The following is a 15,160-nucleotide window of genomic DNA, read 5'->3' as shown; positions in this document are numbered from 1 at the left end:
TCATGTCAAAGGACAAATATTTTTGGGTCGTTGAACTTTTGGTTCACGACAACATATGATTCAATAAGCTTGATAATTATATACAACTTAAAAGAGAAAGCTGAGAGTTTTTCCATTATAAGCTTTTGGTCGGATATAATGGAAGTAATGTAAAATATCGATATTTTACATTACCTTCATTCATAGTTTCAATATGATATCCATTTCTACGAATATCTTTAAAATTGAGCAAATTTCTTTTGGATTTGCTAGAATATAAAGCATCATTTATATGGAATCTAGTTCCATTTGGTAGCATTATGTTTGCTTTTTCAAAGCCTTCAACCAAGTTTGTAGTACCAAATATGATACTTACATTAACTTTTATTAATGTCAATTAGAGGAAGTATCTTTTATCTTGAAGAATTGTGTGCATGGTTGCACAATATGCGAGACATTCATCATCCTCATTCATCTTGAGACCAAATAACACATGGATTTTAGATATAACTAATATTAAAAAAAAACAAGGCATAATGTAAATAACATTATATAAAAAAATGTAATAATCAAATGTAAATATAAGACATAATAATATATTATTTGATATATAAAGTAACATCAATCAATGTTATTATTTTCATCATTTGTTAAATGGTTAATTTTTTCTTACTAGACCTCTAAAGAAATCAATGTCATAATAGGTTAGGACCAATCCATCACCATTGGTAAAGTTCATCTCTATTTTTTTTCCTTTTGCTTTTACTAATGTTTGGTAAAGGTCAACTAAATGTTTGGGTGTACGACAGGTACACAACCAATGCCTCTTCATACCACATCTATAACAATTATTCTCATAATTCTTGGGAGGTTTATCTTGTATACACTTTCCATTTTTCTTGTTTTGTCTTAGTATTACTCCACTTTTGGTGGTGTAATGAGACTTTCTTTTCTTGAAAATTTGAGGAATTATTGCCATAAGAACCATGGTATCAGAGATTCATTCAACAACCACGACCATGTTCTTATCCTCATCTACATCCACGAGTTTGGGATGATATTACATTCACTTTAGGGAATGGTTTAGATCCAGTTGGACGGGATTGATGATTTCTCATCAAAAGCTCATTATTTTGTTTAGCAAGAAGAAGACATGATATTAATTCAGAGTACTTTGTAAATCTATGCTCTTGATATTGCTCTTGTAGAAGCACATTCGAGACGTGAAATGTAATAAAAGTTTTTTCTAACATGTCTTCTTTTGTGATTTTTTCTTCACACAACTTTACTTGAGAGTTGCTTTTGAATAATACGGAGTTATATTCACTAACAATTTTAAAATCTTGCAACCTTAAGTGCATCTAGTCATATCGAGCTTTTGAGAGAATTACAGTTTTCTGGTGGTCATATCTTTCTTTCAAATTTCTCCATAGAGTAAAAGGGTCCTTTACCATAAGATACTCATTTTTAAACCTTCATAGAGATGATGGTAATCAGTGCTTTTGCACAATCCTATAGGGATGCTTGATTTCCTTTTTTGATCATAACTCTAAGATTCATTGCATCAAGATGTATATCAACATCAAGGATCCAAGATAGATAGTTCTTTCCTGAAATTTCAAGTGCCACAAATTCGAGTTTTGTGAGATTCGACATTGTCAAATAACTTCATATATATGACAAAACAATATTATGCGAATTAGTTATAATAAGTTGATAGCATTGGTATAACTTTTGATTATAATCAAAATCAAATAATTTGCCTATAGTTTCTAACAATATATAACACAAATTAAATGAATTTAACAATATATAACAGTGAACAAAATCAATAGTAATATAAATATGTAAAATTTTATTCTATATAAACAACTTCAAGTTTAAAATACGAGAATTACCTTCAGAGCAATTCGTGCTGATAACGTGTTGTAAAACGAGAGTAAATGCAAGTAAAAGTAGAAACAAATATATATTACTATTAAAGTGGTGTAATTTATTCTTAAGTTCACATCCTTATTTTACCCTTTTACCCATATTTGTTATAGTTATCTCCATAATCTTTTTTACTACGCCACAATCTCTACTACTATTGAACCTTTTTTGCCTTAATTATAATTTATGATGATAAATATGTCAATTTAATGATTTAAAATAAGTTTTAAGTTAATTTTATTAAAAACTTTAATACTTAAAGTATGAATTAAGTAATAAGTTTTAAGTCGATAACTTAATTATAATTTAAGTTAAAGTCAACTTAAGTTATTAAGTTTTACCAAATACCCCATAATGTGAAAATTTAATATCTTAGAAGATAAAAAAGGTTTTAATCATGATCTCAAAAAAGAGTTTAGTTGAAAAAAATAGAAGTTGCAAAAATTTACTCAATATTGTATGCAATTTTTTTTTTGCTATTTTTTATGGACTTCACTAATTATTAATTTATATATATTTTTTTGAGTCTTTAAGAGTTTAAAAAAGTTATTATCTTATGCTTTTAATGAAGTTATTTTAGTCTTCTAACTCGAGTTGAAACTAGAAGATTTTATTATTTAAGCAATATTATTAATTTATCCAATATTTATTTATTAAGATTTTCCTGTATATTGCGATACTCAATCCTATTTCACACTTGTCCTATTGACAGTTTTTTTGGCAGAAATTGATAATCCAAAATATGAAGTCATTTGCTCAAAGTTTGAAATGCAAAAAAATTAAACATTTTGAACATTCAAATCCTTAAGTAAGTTTTTTGAATCATTATACAAATATAAAATGCTTAATACACATATAATGTTTGAATTCATAAGACACTCAATTAATGAAAGGAGCATAAATACAATTAGTGGGCTTATTCCCTTTTATTTATTTAAGAATTTTAAAAATTTTGCTCCCTCCAAAGAAAATAATTTCCTTTGAAAGAAAGAAAATAGTTAAAATAAAAAATTAGATGAGTATGGATACTAAATAATTTTTATAAAATATTTTTTTATTTTCATTTTTAATTTTATTTAATCCTTATATAAGAATATTATATAAAATTTATTTAGTATATTGTATAATAAATTCTAATAAAATGATTTTTTTGTAGCTTTGTATTTGATATTTGATAAAATATTTTTTTAGTGGTGGGTTTAATCAAGTAGTACCCATTTACAAATGACTATGTAAGTATTTAAATTATATATTATTTAATTGTTGATAAAATTTAATTTACTTTATGATGAATTATTTTGGGTTTCATTTTGATATGTATATTTTTATGTTTAATTAAACAATTGTTTATTTACAACTGATTATTTAAGTTTTTAAGTATTTTGCTATATTTAGGTTTCCATGCTACATTTAATTTTTAAACAAAAATTTTATCAAACTCAATGATTGATATTTTATTATTATTTTTAAAGAAAATCTAAAATTAAAATTATCAGTGAAATTATTTAATTTTTCTAAAAGTTTGGAAATATATTTTATTTAAATACTGAAAATTTCCTAGCCATACTCACTATTTTAATTTTTTTGGAATATATTTTCATTAATAAAATTTAATTTTTGTGGTCAATATTTGTTAGTATTTTTCTAAATTTGATATACTATAAAATTTTCTTTTCTTTTAATGTTAATAATTATTTATTTTATTAAATAATAAACATTATTTCTAAATTATAAAAATTTATCTACGTTTATTACAATTTATAATTTACAATTTTTTTACTACCCTTTTCTTACTACCCTTTACTTGATTTTCTGACCCCACCACTGATTGCGAGTAAAAGTTGCAATAGGTAGCAAACTTCGTCTATAGATGAAGCTACCTCCCACTTTCCTTTAAAGCCATGGTTTTCTATGGGGATTTTGGAAAAAAAAATATAGTCGATTTAAAAAATACTTATTCAAAGATGACACATTTGAAATTATTTCTAAACGTATGGTACTTTGGAAAAAAATCCAATTTAAAGTTGTCTTTTCAAAAAATCCAAAAAAAAAAAAATCCAATTCCACTCTTTCTTCTTCCTTCTTTTTAGGGCAAAAGAATTGGTTGACTTGAATAACTGCTTAGCCATCCTTGCATTGACTAAGTCTACTTGGCCAAAACTAATCATGAAAAAGTTTGGAGATCCATCAACATAAATATTAATTCCTATTCTTCCTAAATTATCCAAAAAATGTGAAAATTTTCAGTTACAATTACCTCTTAATTTTAGTTAATATTCATTAAAATAGTGTACTTTCGTTTTCTCTCCAAGAAGATGTTGATGAGGGAAAAGTTTGCACCAAAACTTTAAAAATCTCATGAATTTTGAAAGAAATGACCAAAAATGAGGGAAAAAAAATGGTTTCTGAAGTAGTATGAGTCAACAGGTCAAGATGTGATCAACTCATGCAACTTGGGAGGGGACTTGGTCCAAAGGCTTTGGATGTTCCACACGCAAAGACTTTTCCATGGCTCAAAGAGAATAATATAAGCATATTCCATACTCTTATGTAATATATATTGGTTAGTACTGAGGCTAACACATTCAGCAATAACAACTGAAAGTTTGTGTGTTAGATCCATGGCCATTCTTTGTCCTTCCACTGCCATCTACCATCTTCTCTTCTCTTCTCTTCTTCTGTTTTTCTCATGTTATGTGAGCGGTATACCCGTCTACGGAGCAGAAGAGGGCAAAGACGGATTTCATTCCACTCCTGTAAGTTCACTGCTGCCAAAGAACAAATGCTCGACATCTGCCAGAGGTGAAGTCCCTTTAACTCCCAAAATATTGTGTTTTGATGTAGAAGAGGGCATTCTATAGGAAAGTCTAATTGATGTATTGTATATGTGTTATGTGTTGCAGGAGGATCTCAAGGGCTTCCAATAACACAAAAATATGGGCCATGCTCTGGATCAGGCCACTCCCAACCTCCCAGTCCTCAGGAAATCTTTGGCCGAGATGAATCCAGAGTTAGCTTCATCAACTCCAAAGGCAACCAATACACTTCAGGGAATTTGAAAAATCATGCCCACAATAATAACCTGTTTGATGAAGATGGCAATTTTCTTGTTGACGTTGCTTTTGGCACACCCCCACAGAAATTTAAGCTAATATTGGACACCGGCAGCAGCATAACTTGGATACAGTGCAAAGCCTGTGTGAACTGCTTACAAGACTCCCACCGATATTTCAACTGGTCGGCATCCTCCACTTATTCCTTTGGTTCTTGCATTCCAGGTACTGTTGAGAACAACTATAACATGACATATGGCGATGACTCTACCTCTGTGGGAAACTATGGATGCGATACCATGACATTGGAGCCTTCTGATGTGTTCCAAAAGTTTCAATTCGGTTGTGGAAGAAATAATAAGGGTGATTTTGGCAGTGGAGTTGATGGGGTGCTGGGGCTTGGACAAGGGCAGCTTTCTACCGTATCTCAAACAGCTTCAAAATTTAACAAAGTTTTCAGTTACTGTCTCCCTGAGGAAGATTCCATTGGATCGCTGCTGTTCGGAGAGAAAGCCACTTCCCAATCCTCCTCCTTAAAGTTCACATCGCTTGTAAATGGTCCTGGAACCTCAGGGTTAGACGAGTCAGAGTACTATTTCGTCAAGCTCTTGGATATAAGTGTTGGTAACAAGCGACTTAATATTCCCAGCTCCGTGTTTGCATCATCTGGAACTATAATAGACTCGGGAACTGTCATCAGTCGCCTGCCTCAACGAGCCTATTCAGCACTCAAAGATGCATTCAAGAAAGCAATGGCGAAATATCCTCTTTTCAATGGGAGGCGGAAGAAAGGTGACATATTGGACACATGCTACAATTTAACTGGAACGAAAGATGCGTTAGTACCGGAGATAGTGCTACATTTTGGGGAAGGAGCCGACGTACGTTTGAATGAAAAGAGAGTTTTTTCGGGGAATACATCTTGTCGTTGCTTGGCTTTTGCTGGGACCTTTGCTGGGACCTCCAACTTTACCATTATTGGAAGTACACAACAACTGTCTCTAACAGTTCTATATGACATACCAGGAAGAAGGATAGGGTTTGGGGCAATGGTTGCTCCAAGTGAGACCTAATCCATCCTTTTGGTTTTGTCTGGTAATTAGGAGTGCAGGTAGAGGATGTCCATTAGATGCATAAGGAGTGGGATGACCCATTTCATGTTTAATTTGTTTGGTTTGCTCTTGTAATAAAATTTTGAGTGGAAAACATATTCCATTCAAATGTTTGTGGCTTGCATAATGTAAGGTTTGGAATGAATAGAACGCACTAGTTTTATGTTGCTGAAAATTTATTGGTTTGGCAATTTCTTGGGTATCATGGATCAAAGTCTACTAGGAGAATGATGTGGTCAACTTGTTCAATGAATGCAGCAGCCTGCAATCGAGAGCGATTGAACCCCTTTTCTGGATCAAAACCTTTAACCCAATGAGCACGAGCACGTTAAGAGTTGTACAGTGTTAGCCAACACTAGAGATCAGGTTGGCTAACCTGAATCGTTAGGCCTGAAGACGAACCTGGAGTTCGACTCGAGTCTTCAGGTTGGCCCAAGCCCAGCCCAAAGTTTTCCCCTGACCCAATCCAATTGTGTTACAACTTACAACCCTTGGCATGAATAGGCTTCCAAGCACCTGCCAGGCTGCCACACACCTTGGCTATACGCGTGAGCTTACTAAATACCAATATTTTATTGCAACAAAACCCATAATATATACCAATATTTCATAACCACAAAACCCACTCCGCTCACTGTGGGTTTGTGGTCCTTCCCTTCCTCTGCGCACTTCACCTTTATCCCTACTTCCCCTTCGTCTTCCTCTTCCACTCTCCCTTACCATTGGTTGAAGGATTCAATCATTTTGTTCTTGACATGGTCTGATTTCACCCTTTCATCACAAGCATGCCTGCTTTAGTGAGTTCGGGTATGTTGGTCAACCATTCTTGTGCCTCCTTGTTTATTTTCTTGATTTCCTCTATTGTCAGATTGAATGATTTGGATGTTCATGGTTTTATAGCCTTCCAAAACAAATTCCTTAAGACCAAGCCTCCATATATATATATTTCACTTTGAAGTTGTTGCATAGATGTCTATAATAATGCCTCTGTCATGCTTCAGTCACGATATTAATTAATTGATGGCTTATACAATTTAACAACTATTGGTAATATCTCATTTTTAAACTATGCAAGAAAATAATTTTAGATTTTCTAAAATCATGTTACACAAATCTAATGTATTTCACAATAATTTAACTATTTAAGATTTTATTAATCTTATACTGCCTTTAAAGTCACCTCATATATATATATATATATATATATATATATATATATTGTGCATTTTAAATTATATTAGGTAATTTTTTACATTTTAAAAAAAATCATCTCATCACAAAAATTTTCCAAAGTAAAACATTAAATATATAAAAGCTAAAGAAAATTAGTTTCTAATATAAAATTTTGGACAAAACTATTAATAAAAAAGTGTAAATAATATGTAAAATATTTAAATTAAATCTTAATTTTTTATTTATCATCAAATTAGATGTCTGAATAATTTGGAAGTTTTTAGAAAATAAATTTTAAAATATTTTATTTATCAATTGTTGAAATATTTTTTTAAAAAGTAAGTAAAAAAGTTAAATTAAATCTTAATTATTCTATTTATTGAATTAGATGTTGAAAATCATTTGGAAAATTTTAAAAATATAAAATTTAAAATATTTATTATTGAAATATTTTTTAAAAGTTTTTATAACTATTGTCAAATATTATAAATATATTTTTATTATAATACTAATTACAGTGAATGATTTATATTTTTATTATTTTATAATTGGAAAATTTTCAATTAAATATTTGATAAGTAATTTCGAAATTTTTTGTGGAAATATAAATTTAAAAACATAAAAAAGAAAAAAAACTTTCCCAAAAGCTCTCAAAAGGCCCTTCTATCGTCATTCATAACCATAGTCGAAGTCTTCACCTTTGATCGAAATAACATTGTTGCCCATTGAAGTGTCATTGTCACCGCTGCTCATGTTGATGCTTTATACTATTTGATATGATCTTTACCATTGTCTTACTATACATGGTCAATGCAACCTTTTTTCTTAATGGTTCACATCTAGGCCACTCCTCTCCCTTGTCCTAATTTAACCGAGACTTCGAATCTTCAATATTCTTTACACTCCATTTTTTAAAATTCTTATTTATCTTTTAATATATTATTGCTCCATTACTAGAATAATTGTGGATTATCATTTTTTCCGCTTTGTTTAGAAATGTAATTGTGTTCATCTTATTTGAGGTCCAAATGCATTAAAATCTACCTTGGATTGACTGATTTTTTTTTCTTGGTTGTAAAAGAGAGTTCTTAAAATTAATCATGCGTAAAAGCATATTTTACTAGTTACATCAAGAATGAAATAATTTATATGTGTTTTAATAGAATTATTCTATTGTTTATGTAAAAGGGTCTTCTCATTGAAGAATTGTAAGGTCAAGTGGAGTTACTTTGAACACCCTTGACATATAAGAGTTATTATTGAAAATTAAAATTATCTTCCATTATATGATATAATAATATGTTTACTAATTAAAACTATATTATATTTTACAGGAAGAGATGCACAAAATTTAGGAAAGATGCATGAAATTTAGGATGAGGGCACTACTCTTTTCATTAACTTAAAAATAACATAAAGAGTGTTTGGAAAACGACAAATTATTTAAACGGTTTGGAAAGACAAGAAGGTTGTGGAGGTAGATTACAAAGTTACACAAATTCAAGAGTATGACGACCATTGAGTTGCAAGAGTTGAAGGCATTAATATGGAATTTCATGCATAACAAACCAGCTCTTCTTAATAACCACCACTTCAATCTTACTCATCTTCAAGCCACCTTTTCCACCATTGAGTTTATATCATGATGTAGTTATTTATTATTTGTTGTCACTTTATTTTGGGCAATATTCAAATAGTACTAGGACAATGTTAGTTTCAAGTATGATTCACATTAATGAAAAAAAATATTTTGATGTATAACTTAATTTCTATAGTTATTGTATTTTCAAGTTATTAAAAAGTTTGATTTACATAATATCATATTATTTAAAATGTTAATATCATAGAGGTTTATATGGGTTAATGTTTCATTTAAAAGGTAACAAAAATATTATATTTAGGGAGAAAAAATTTTCATCCCAAAATGTGTACATAGACGAGAATTTTTTTCATTATTTTTATCTCCCAATGTGAATAGAAATACTTAGAAATGAAATTGTTTCGTTTCCTAAACATTGTTAACTTTTTAAGATAAATAATTTTGTCTCCAAATGTAAGCTAAAACATTTCAAGATGAAGTTTTTTATTACCTAAACTATATGTCAATATTATGAGATATAAATATTTCATCCCTAATCTAAGTTGAAATATTTAGAGACGAAATTATTTCGTTGTAGAAACTGTGTCAATATTTTGGGATGGAAATATTTCATCTCCCATATAAAGTAACATTTTAGAGACAAAATACTTTCATTTCCCGATAAGTTCTTGTGTCACCAAATGGTTTAATGGATTTACAAATTTTACTTCCAAAACTTTTGACTTTGCACCATAAAAAAACACTTGTTGACAAATAATTTGGTGATGATTTTTTTTTCATTAGAGACACATTTTGTGACAAAATTAAATTTTATCTCCAAAAAGGGTAACATAATTGTAGAGACAATCTAAGAACACTTTTCATCTAGAAATTTTTTTGCCACAAAAGTAAAATCTTTGGAGATCAAACATTTCATCCCTAATAATGTACTTTGTTGTAGTGTCCTTAAAAGCACATATATTTTTAAAACAACCATCCCGTGTATATGGAGCCCTTAAAAGCATAATATGGTATAACAATTTATTAGCCAAGGATTTTCCTAAGTGTGTTTAATAGTGTTTCTACTTGAAGTGTTTTTAGGAGAATCAACTATCAAGTGTTTCTCCACAAAACAATTCTATAAGTGATATTTCAGTTTTTTAATAGTGTTTCCTAAATTTTTCGAAATATCTCATTTTTTTATTAAAAAAAAAACACTTTTTAAGTTAAAAATGATTCCTAAATCATTGTCAAACGGACTTAAACTTGTTTAGGTAAATAATGACATAAAGGTTGTAAAAAAAAGAAGCCAATTTGCACTAGAATATTGAAAATTGATTTTGCCCTAGAGCACTCAAAACACCTTGGATGTTGAAAAAAAAAACCTTTGTGGGTGCTCCAATACCATTTTTTTTTTTGCATTTTCTTGTTGTTTATTTTGTTTTTTCTCATGTTATAGGTCCAAAATACTGAGTTTTTCAAAGCCTAAATACACATTTATTGTGTTAAATATTGGTTATGCTATTTTCCATTATTCCATAAGCATTCCCAATAATTTCAAGAACCTTGTTGATTTTCATACAACGATTTATGGTGAAAATTAGAGACAAAAGAAAAGAAAAAACACACAGATTTAACATGGTTCGACAAATTACCTATGTCAATGGGAACAGGGAAGAAGGCTTTCACTATATCTGAAATTAGGGTTACATAAAAGGGTATTTATACTAACCCTTAGGTAATGAAATGTCAAAATACACCTGAACCGTACCGCAGGGGGGGGGGGGGGGGGGGGCGATGCCCCCTCGCACCCCCTCAACCTATCGTTTGCCCACAATAATAAAAATACAAGCTTGAATGGCAAATGCCATTGTTCTACTCCACTTCGCTCCCACATTTGCCCATTTTTCTCCATATATCTTTCACTCAATATGAGCCACATACTACAACAACCTCCACCTTGGAATATATTCACCCCTTTAGGAAACGAGAAACATAGCTTGTAATTGTACCTGGGACAATAAGTTGGGGCATCTCCAATCTAATATTTGGAGACATTAATCAAGTTCAAGCAATGCTTGAACTTTTCTGTGGTAATAGGCTTTGTCAACATGATTGCTGCATTCTTAGAGGTGTGAACCTTCTCAAGTAACAATTCACCAGAAGAAACCAATTCCCTGATATTGTGAAACCTCATATTTATGTGTTTGTCCTTGCATGATACACCTAGTTCTTTGCCAAATAAATGGCACTCTGACTGTCACAATATAATTGAACTCCACATTGCTGAATACCCAACTCCTTAACCAAACTTGTGAGCCATAATGATTCCTTTGCAGCCTCAACTATTGTCATATATTATGACTCAGTAGTAGATAGTGCAACTAGAGACTATATCATAGACTTCCAACAAATAGATCCCCTACCAAGGGTGAATACATAACCTGTGGTAGACCTCCTGTCATCCAAGTCTCCTGCATAGTCTACATCAACATATCCCTTAATTGAAGGATCACTCTGTTGTTTGCTGAACATGATGCCATAGTCTCTAGCACTCCTTAAGTATCTAAAGATCCACTTGACTACATTCTAATGCATTCTTCCTGGATTTGATAGAAACTTGCTCACCACACTAATAACATATGCCAAATTTAGTCTTGTACAAACCATAGCGTACATCAAACATCCCACTACACTTGCATATGGAACCTTTGACATGTCTTTCACTTCATCATCTGTCTTTGGACATTGATTAGTAAACAATCTGAAATGATTTGCCAAGGGTGTACTTATTGGTTTTGCATTATCCATGTTAAACCTCTCCAACACTCTCTTGACATAGTTACGCTGAGATAACCATAGTCTCTCTAAAGCTCTATCCCTGTGAATCTCCATCCCAAGGATCTTCTTGGCCATCTAAATCCTTCATGTCAAACTCCTTGCTCAACAAAGACTTCAACTTATTGACCTCAATTGTACTCTTTGCAGCAATTAACATGTCATCCACATAGAGTAATAGAAAAATAAATGAATCATCATCTAAGCTCTTTACATAAACACAACAATCATACTCACAACTCTTGTACCATTGCCTTGGGGACTACTTCAACCCATAAAGTGATTTTCTCAACTTACAGACCAAGTGCTCTTGTCCAGGTTGAATAAACCCTTCTGGTTGTACCATATAGACCAACTCCTCCAAATCCCATGAAGAAAAGTTGCCTTTACATCCATTTCCTCCAACTGCATGTCAAAATGTGCTACCAAGCCTAACACTATCCTGATGGAAGTGTGTTTGCTCACGGGGGAAAAATCTCATCATAGTCAACCTCTTTTCTCTGTGAGTAACCCTTTGCTACTAAACAAACTTTGAACTTTTCACTATTTTTTTTTTGGAACTACTTTTTTCTTGTACACCCATTTACATCCTATTGCACTCTTCTCCTCTAGAAGCTCCACTAACTCCCATGTCTAGTTCTTATGCAAAGAATGAATCTTCTTCACTATAGTACCCATCCATCTACTTTTCTCTTGGTTGTGTATTGCCTCTTGAAATGTAGTAGGATCCCCGCTACTAGTAATCAATGCATAAGAAACCAAATCTTCAAAACCATACCTGGTAGGTGGCCTGATAGTGCGTTTGAGACGTCTATGGCTATATTGTGATGCTACTGATCTTCTGAACTAGACTTCCCTGCATTCTGAGCACAATTCTCTATATCATGAGTCTCTAATTCCACTTGTACCAACTGCTCACTATTGCTGCAATTTTCTAGTTCCTGTTTTTCTCCTTTTTGAGTACAATATAAAATGGCTTTCTCATCAAAAACCACATCTCTACTGATTTACCACCTTGTTTGCCTTTGGATCATAGAGCTTGAAGCCTTTCACCCCTTTCTGATACCCTAGAAAAATACATTGTCTAGACTTTGCATCAAGCTTCAATCTCTCCTCATTATGAATGTGCACATAGGTTGGCACCCAAATACTCTCAAACCATAGTAATCTAGCGGGGGTTGTGATTACTACTCAAAAAGTGCTATTTGATAGCTTGTAATTAACTCTTTTAAATACTTTTGAGTAGTAGTTATCACCTTTTAACCCAATTAACATATTAAAGACCCTTGCAATCAATTCTAATCAAATTGTGTTAAGTTTGGTGTTTTGATAGCTTTTTGATCACCAAAGCAATCCGAGATTGAGGAAAGTTCTTAGGAATCCATGGCAAAAGATGTCGGACAGGGCGTCCGGACACGCCATTGGACAGTGGCAGAATGTGGGCTGTAGCAAGGCTTGCTCACTGTAGTCAATGATCCGGACAACATATCCGAATAGGATATGATATCATCCGAAGTGTGATGTTCACGAGTGCCGGATAGCATGCGGCGCATGTCCTCTTGGGGAATTGGGATGGAGTTGAGCCGGATGGGTCCCTACACCTTACACACGCAGACGATTCCCTTTGCGGCGCACAAGCGTAGCTCATTCCACCCGGGTAGGAATTCTGTCCAGTCAGACATGTCCGGATCCTCTAATCAGATAATTCACATAAGGATCCCCTGACACCGGATGGGAGAGGAGGCGTTTCAACTTCCCCGAATAGCCATGTCCGGATCTTCTGATAGCTCTCACCCGGAGAGCATCCGCGGCCGACATTTCAGATTACCCGGATTTTGCACAGTGCCGCGGTGATTCTCCTGAAGCTTCTAGATATTTGCCACCAACTAAGTTAGATTTTTTCTCTCAAGATATTTTGTGTAAATTTCTATTTTCTCCTTGTAATCAGTCAAAGATATTATTGGGATATTTCTTAGAAAATATCTTCTCTATATATATCTTTGAACCAATGTAATAGGGATGATCGATCATAGTTCATCATGTAATCATATATCATATATGAAACCGACGAACAGAGCACTTGCTCTGTTTTCCTATTTTTGTTTTCTCGTTAGTTTTCTTTCTAGCCAAACAAACTCTGAGGATTTTTCCTCAGAGGATGAGAGGCTAGGCTCTTCGTCTCTTGGAGTGAAGAAAGCCGGGTAAGTTTCCACATGCATAAATTGGAAGTTTTGTTGTTTTAGTTTTTTAATGAAGAGAAAGTGTGACCCGTTAATGGTTTTTATCTTTTTAGTTAACTTAAAACGCCTTTAAATCACCTAGGCCAACACTTGGTAAGGCAAATGATCTTCGTCCATGGAGATTCACTAGTTTATCTCTTGCAAGCTTTTGGGAGGTGGTTTGAAGGTAGGATTTTCTAGAATAGCCAACACTTGGTAAGCTTTTGGACTCTAAGGAGACATCCATTAGTTATCTCTTGCGAGCTTGTGACGGGTAATCCAAGGTTAAAGATCACCTTGAATGGAAAATGCTAGGTAAGAGGCACGAGCCATTGCAAGTTGCATCAGTGAGAGGGAATTAGTGTTTGAACCCATTAAAGGGAAGCATCTGTACCGTACCGGTTAGAGAATTAACTATATGTTAATTCTCTAATGCGAGGAAAAGAAACAAGTGACCGGAACTCTCCTTTTTGTATGAGGAACCTGATCCTAGTGATCTAAACTCCTAGAGACACTTTTCTTTGTTAGTAAAATCAGTTACTATTTTTGGTTAGTTTAAAAACCAAACCTTTTTCATTCAAACATCTTTATGTTTTCTTTTAAAGCTAACCTTGAAATGAAAATGCACCAATTCAGCTCTTGAATTAATATCAATTGTGAAGCGAAAACCCATCCCAATGAACGACCCTAGAGCCACTATGCTATGCTAGCTAAGGCTATCTTAGTACATGGTGTAATAGGTTATAAATTTTGTTGATTACTCCCTTCTGAGGACCACAATCAAGGGACACCAGCTGGACACGAATCAAATGGCACCACTATCAGGGACCATTGAGAGGACATGAATCAGCTGAGACACCAATTAGGAACGAATCAGACTGCTTGTCCATACCTCCTCTACTACTTTCCCATCTAATGTTGCTCTAGGTGACCTGTTGATCAAGTAAAATGCCACGTTCACTGCTTCTGCATAAAATTTCTTTTCAAGCCCTGCATTCAATCTGAGACACCAAGCTCTTTCAACTATTGTTCCGTTCATCCTCTTTGCTACACCATTCTACTATGGTGTCTTGCATACTGTGATGTGTCTCTTAATCCCATGTTGCTCACACAATTTCGTGAATTTTGAATTTGTATACCCAGTACCATTATTTGACCTAAGGCACTTTATTTTCCTCTCTATTTGGTTTTCTACTTCAGTTTTCCACAACTTAAACTTGGCAAACGTTTACAACTTGTGCCGCATGAAGTACACCCAAACCTTTCATGAATAAT

General features: G+C 32.8%; 1 protein-coding gene across 1 annotated transcript; it reads left to right on the top strand.

Moving 5' to 3' along the window:
- Positions 1 to 4,496: 4,496 nt before the first annotated feature.
- Positions 4,497 to 6,251, top strand: LOC117912208 (aspartyl protease family protein At5g10770-like). The gene is made up of 2 exons (XM_034826709.1): positions 4,497 to 4,713; positions 4,815 to 6,251. Exons 1-2 carry the CDS (start codon positions 4,533 to 4,535, stop codon positions 6,035 to 6,037), a joined length of 1,404 nt encoding a protein of 467 aa, XP_034682600.1. The 5' UTR covers positions 4,497 to 4,532; the 3' UTR covers positions 6,038 to 6,251.
- The last annotated feature ends 8,909 nt before the right edge of the window (positions 6,252 to 15,160 follow it).

The sequence above is a fragment of the Vitis riparia genome, chromosome 4, assembly GCF_004353265.1.
Source record: "Vitis riparia cultivar Riparia Gloire de Montpellier isolate 1030 chromosome 4, EGFV_Vit.rip_1.0, whole genome shotgun sequence".
Taxonomy (NCBI): Eukaryota; Viridiplantae; Streptophyta; class Magnoliopsida; order Vitales; family Vitaceae; genus Vitis; species Vitis riparia.
Note: the sequence above shows the minus strand (reverse complement) of the source record. Positions and strands in the feature narration are given on the sequence as shown.

Bases quoted from the DNA above. Each gene is read 5' to 3' on its own strand.
- LOC117912208 (XM_034826709.1), top strand. From the start codon at position 4,533: ATGGCCATTCTTTGTCCTTCCACTGCCATCTACCATCTTCTCTTCTCT. The intron at 4,714-4,814 runs GTGAAGTCCCTT...TATGTGTTGCAG, and splicing joins ATGCTCGACATCTGCCAGAG to GAGGATCTCAAGGGCTTCCA.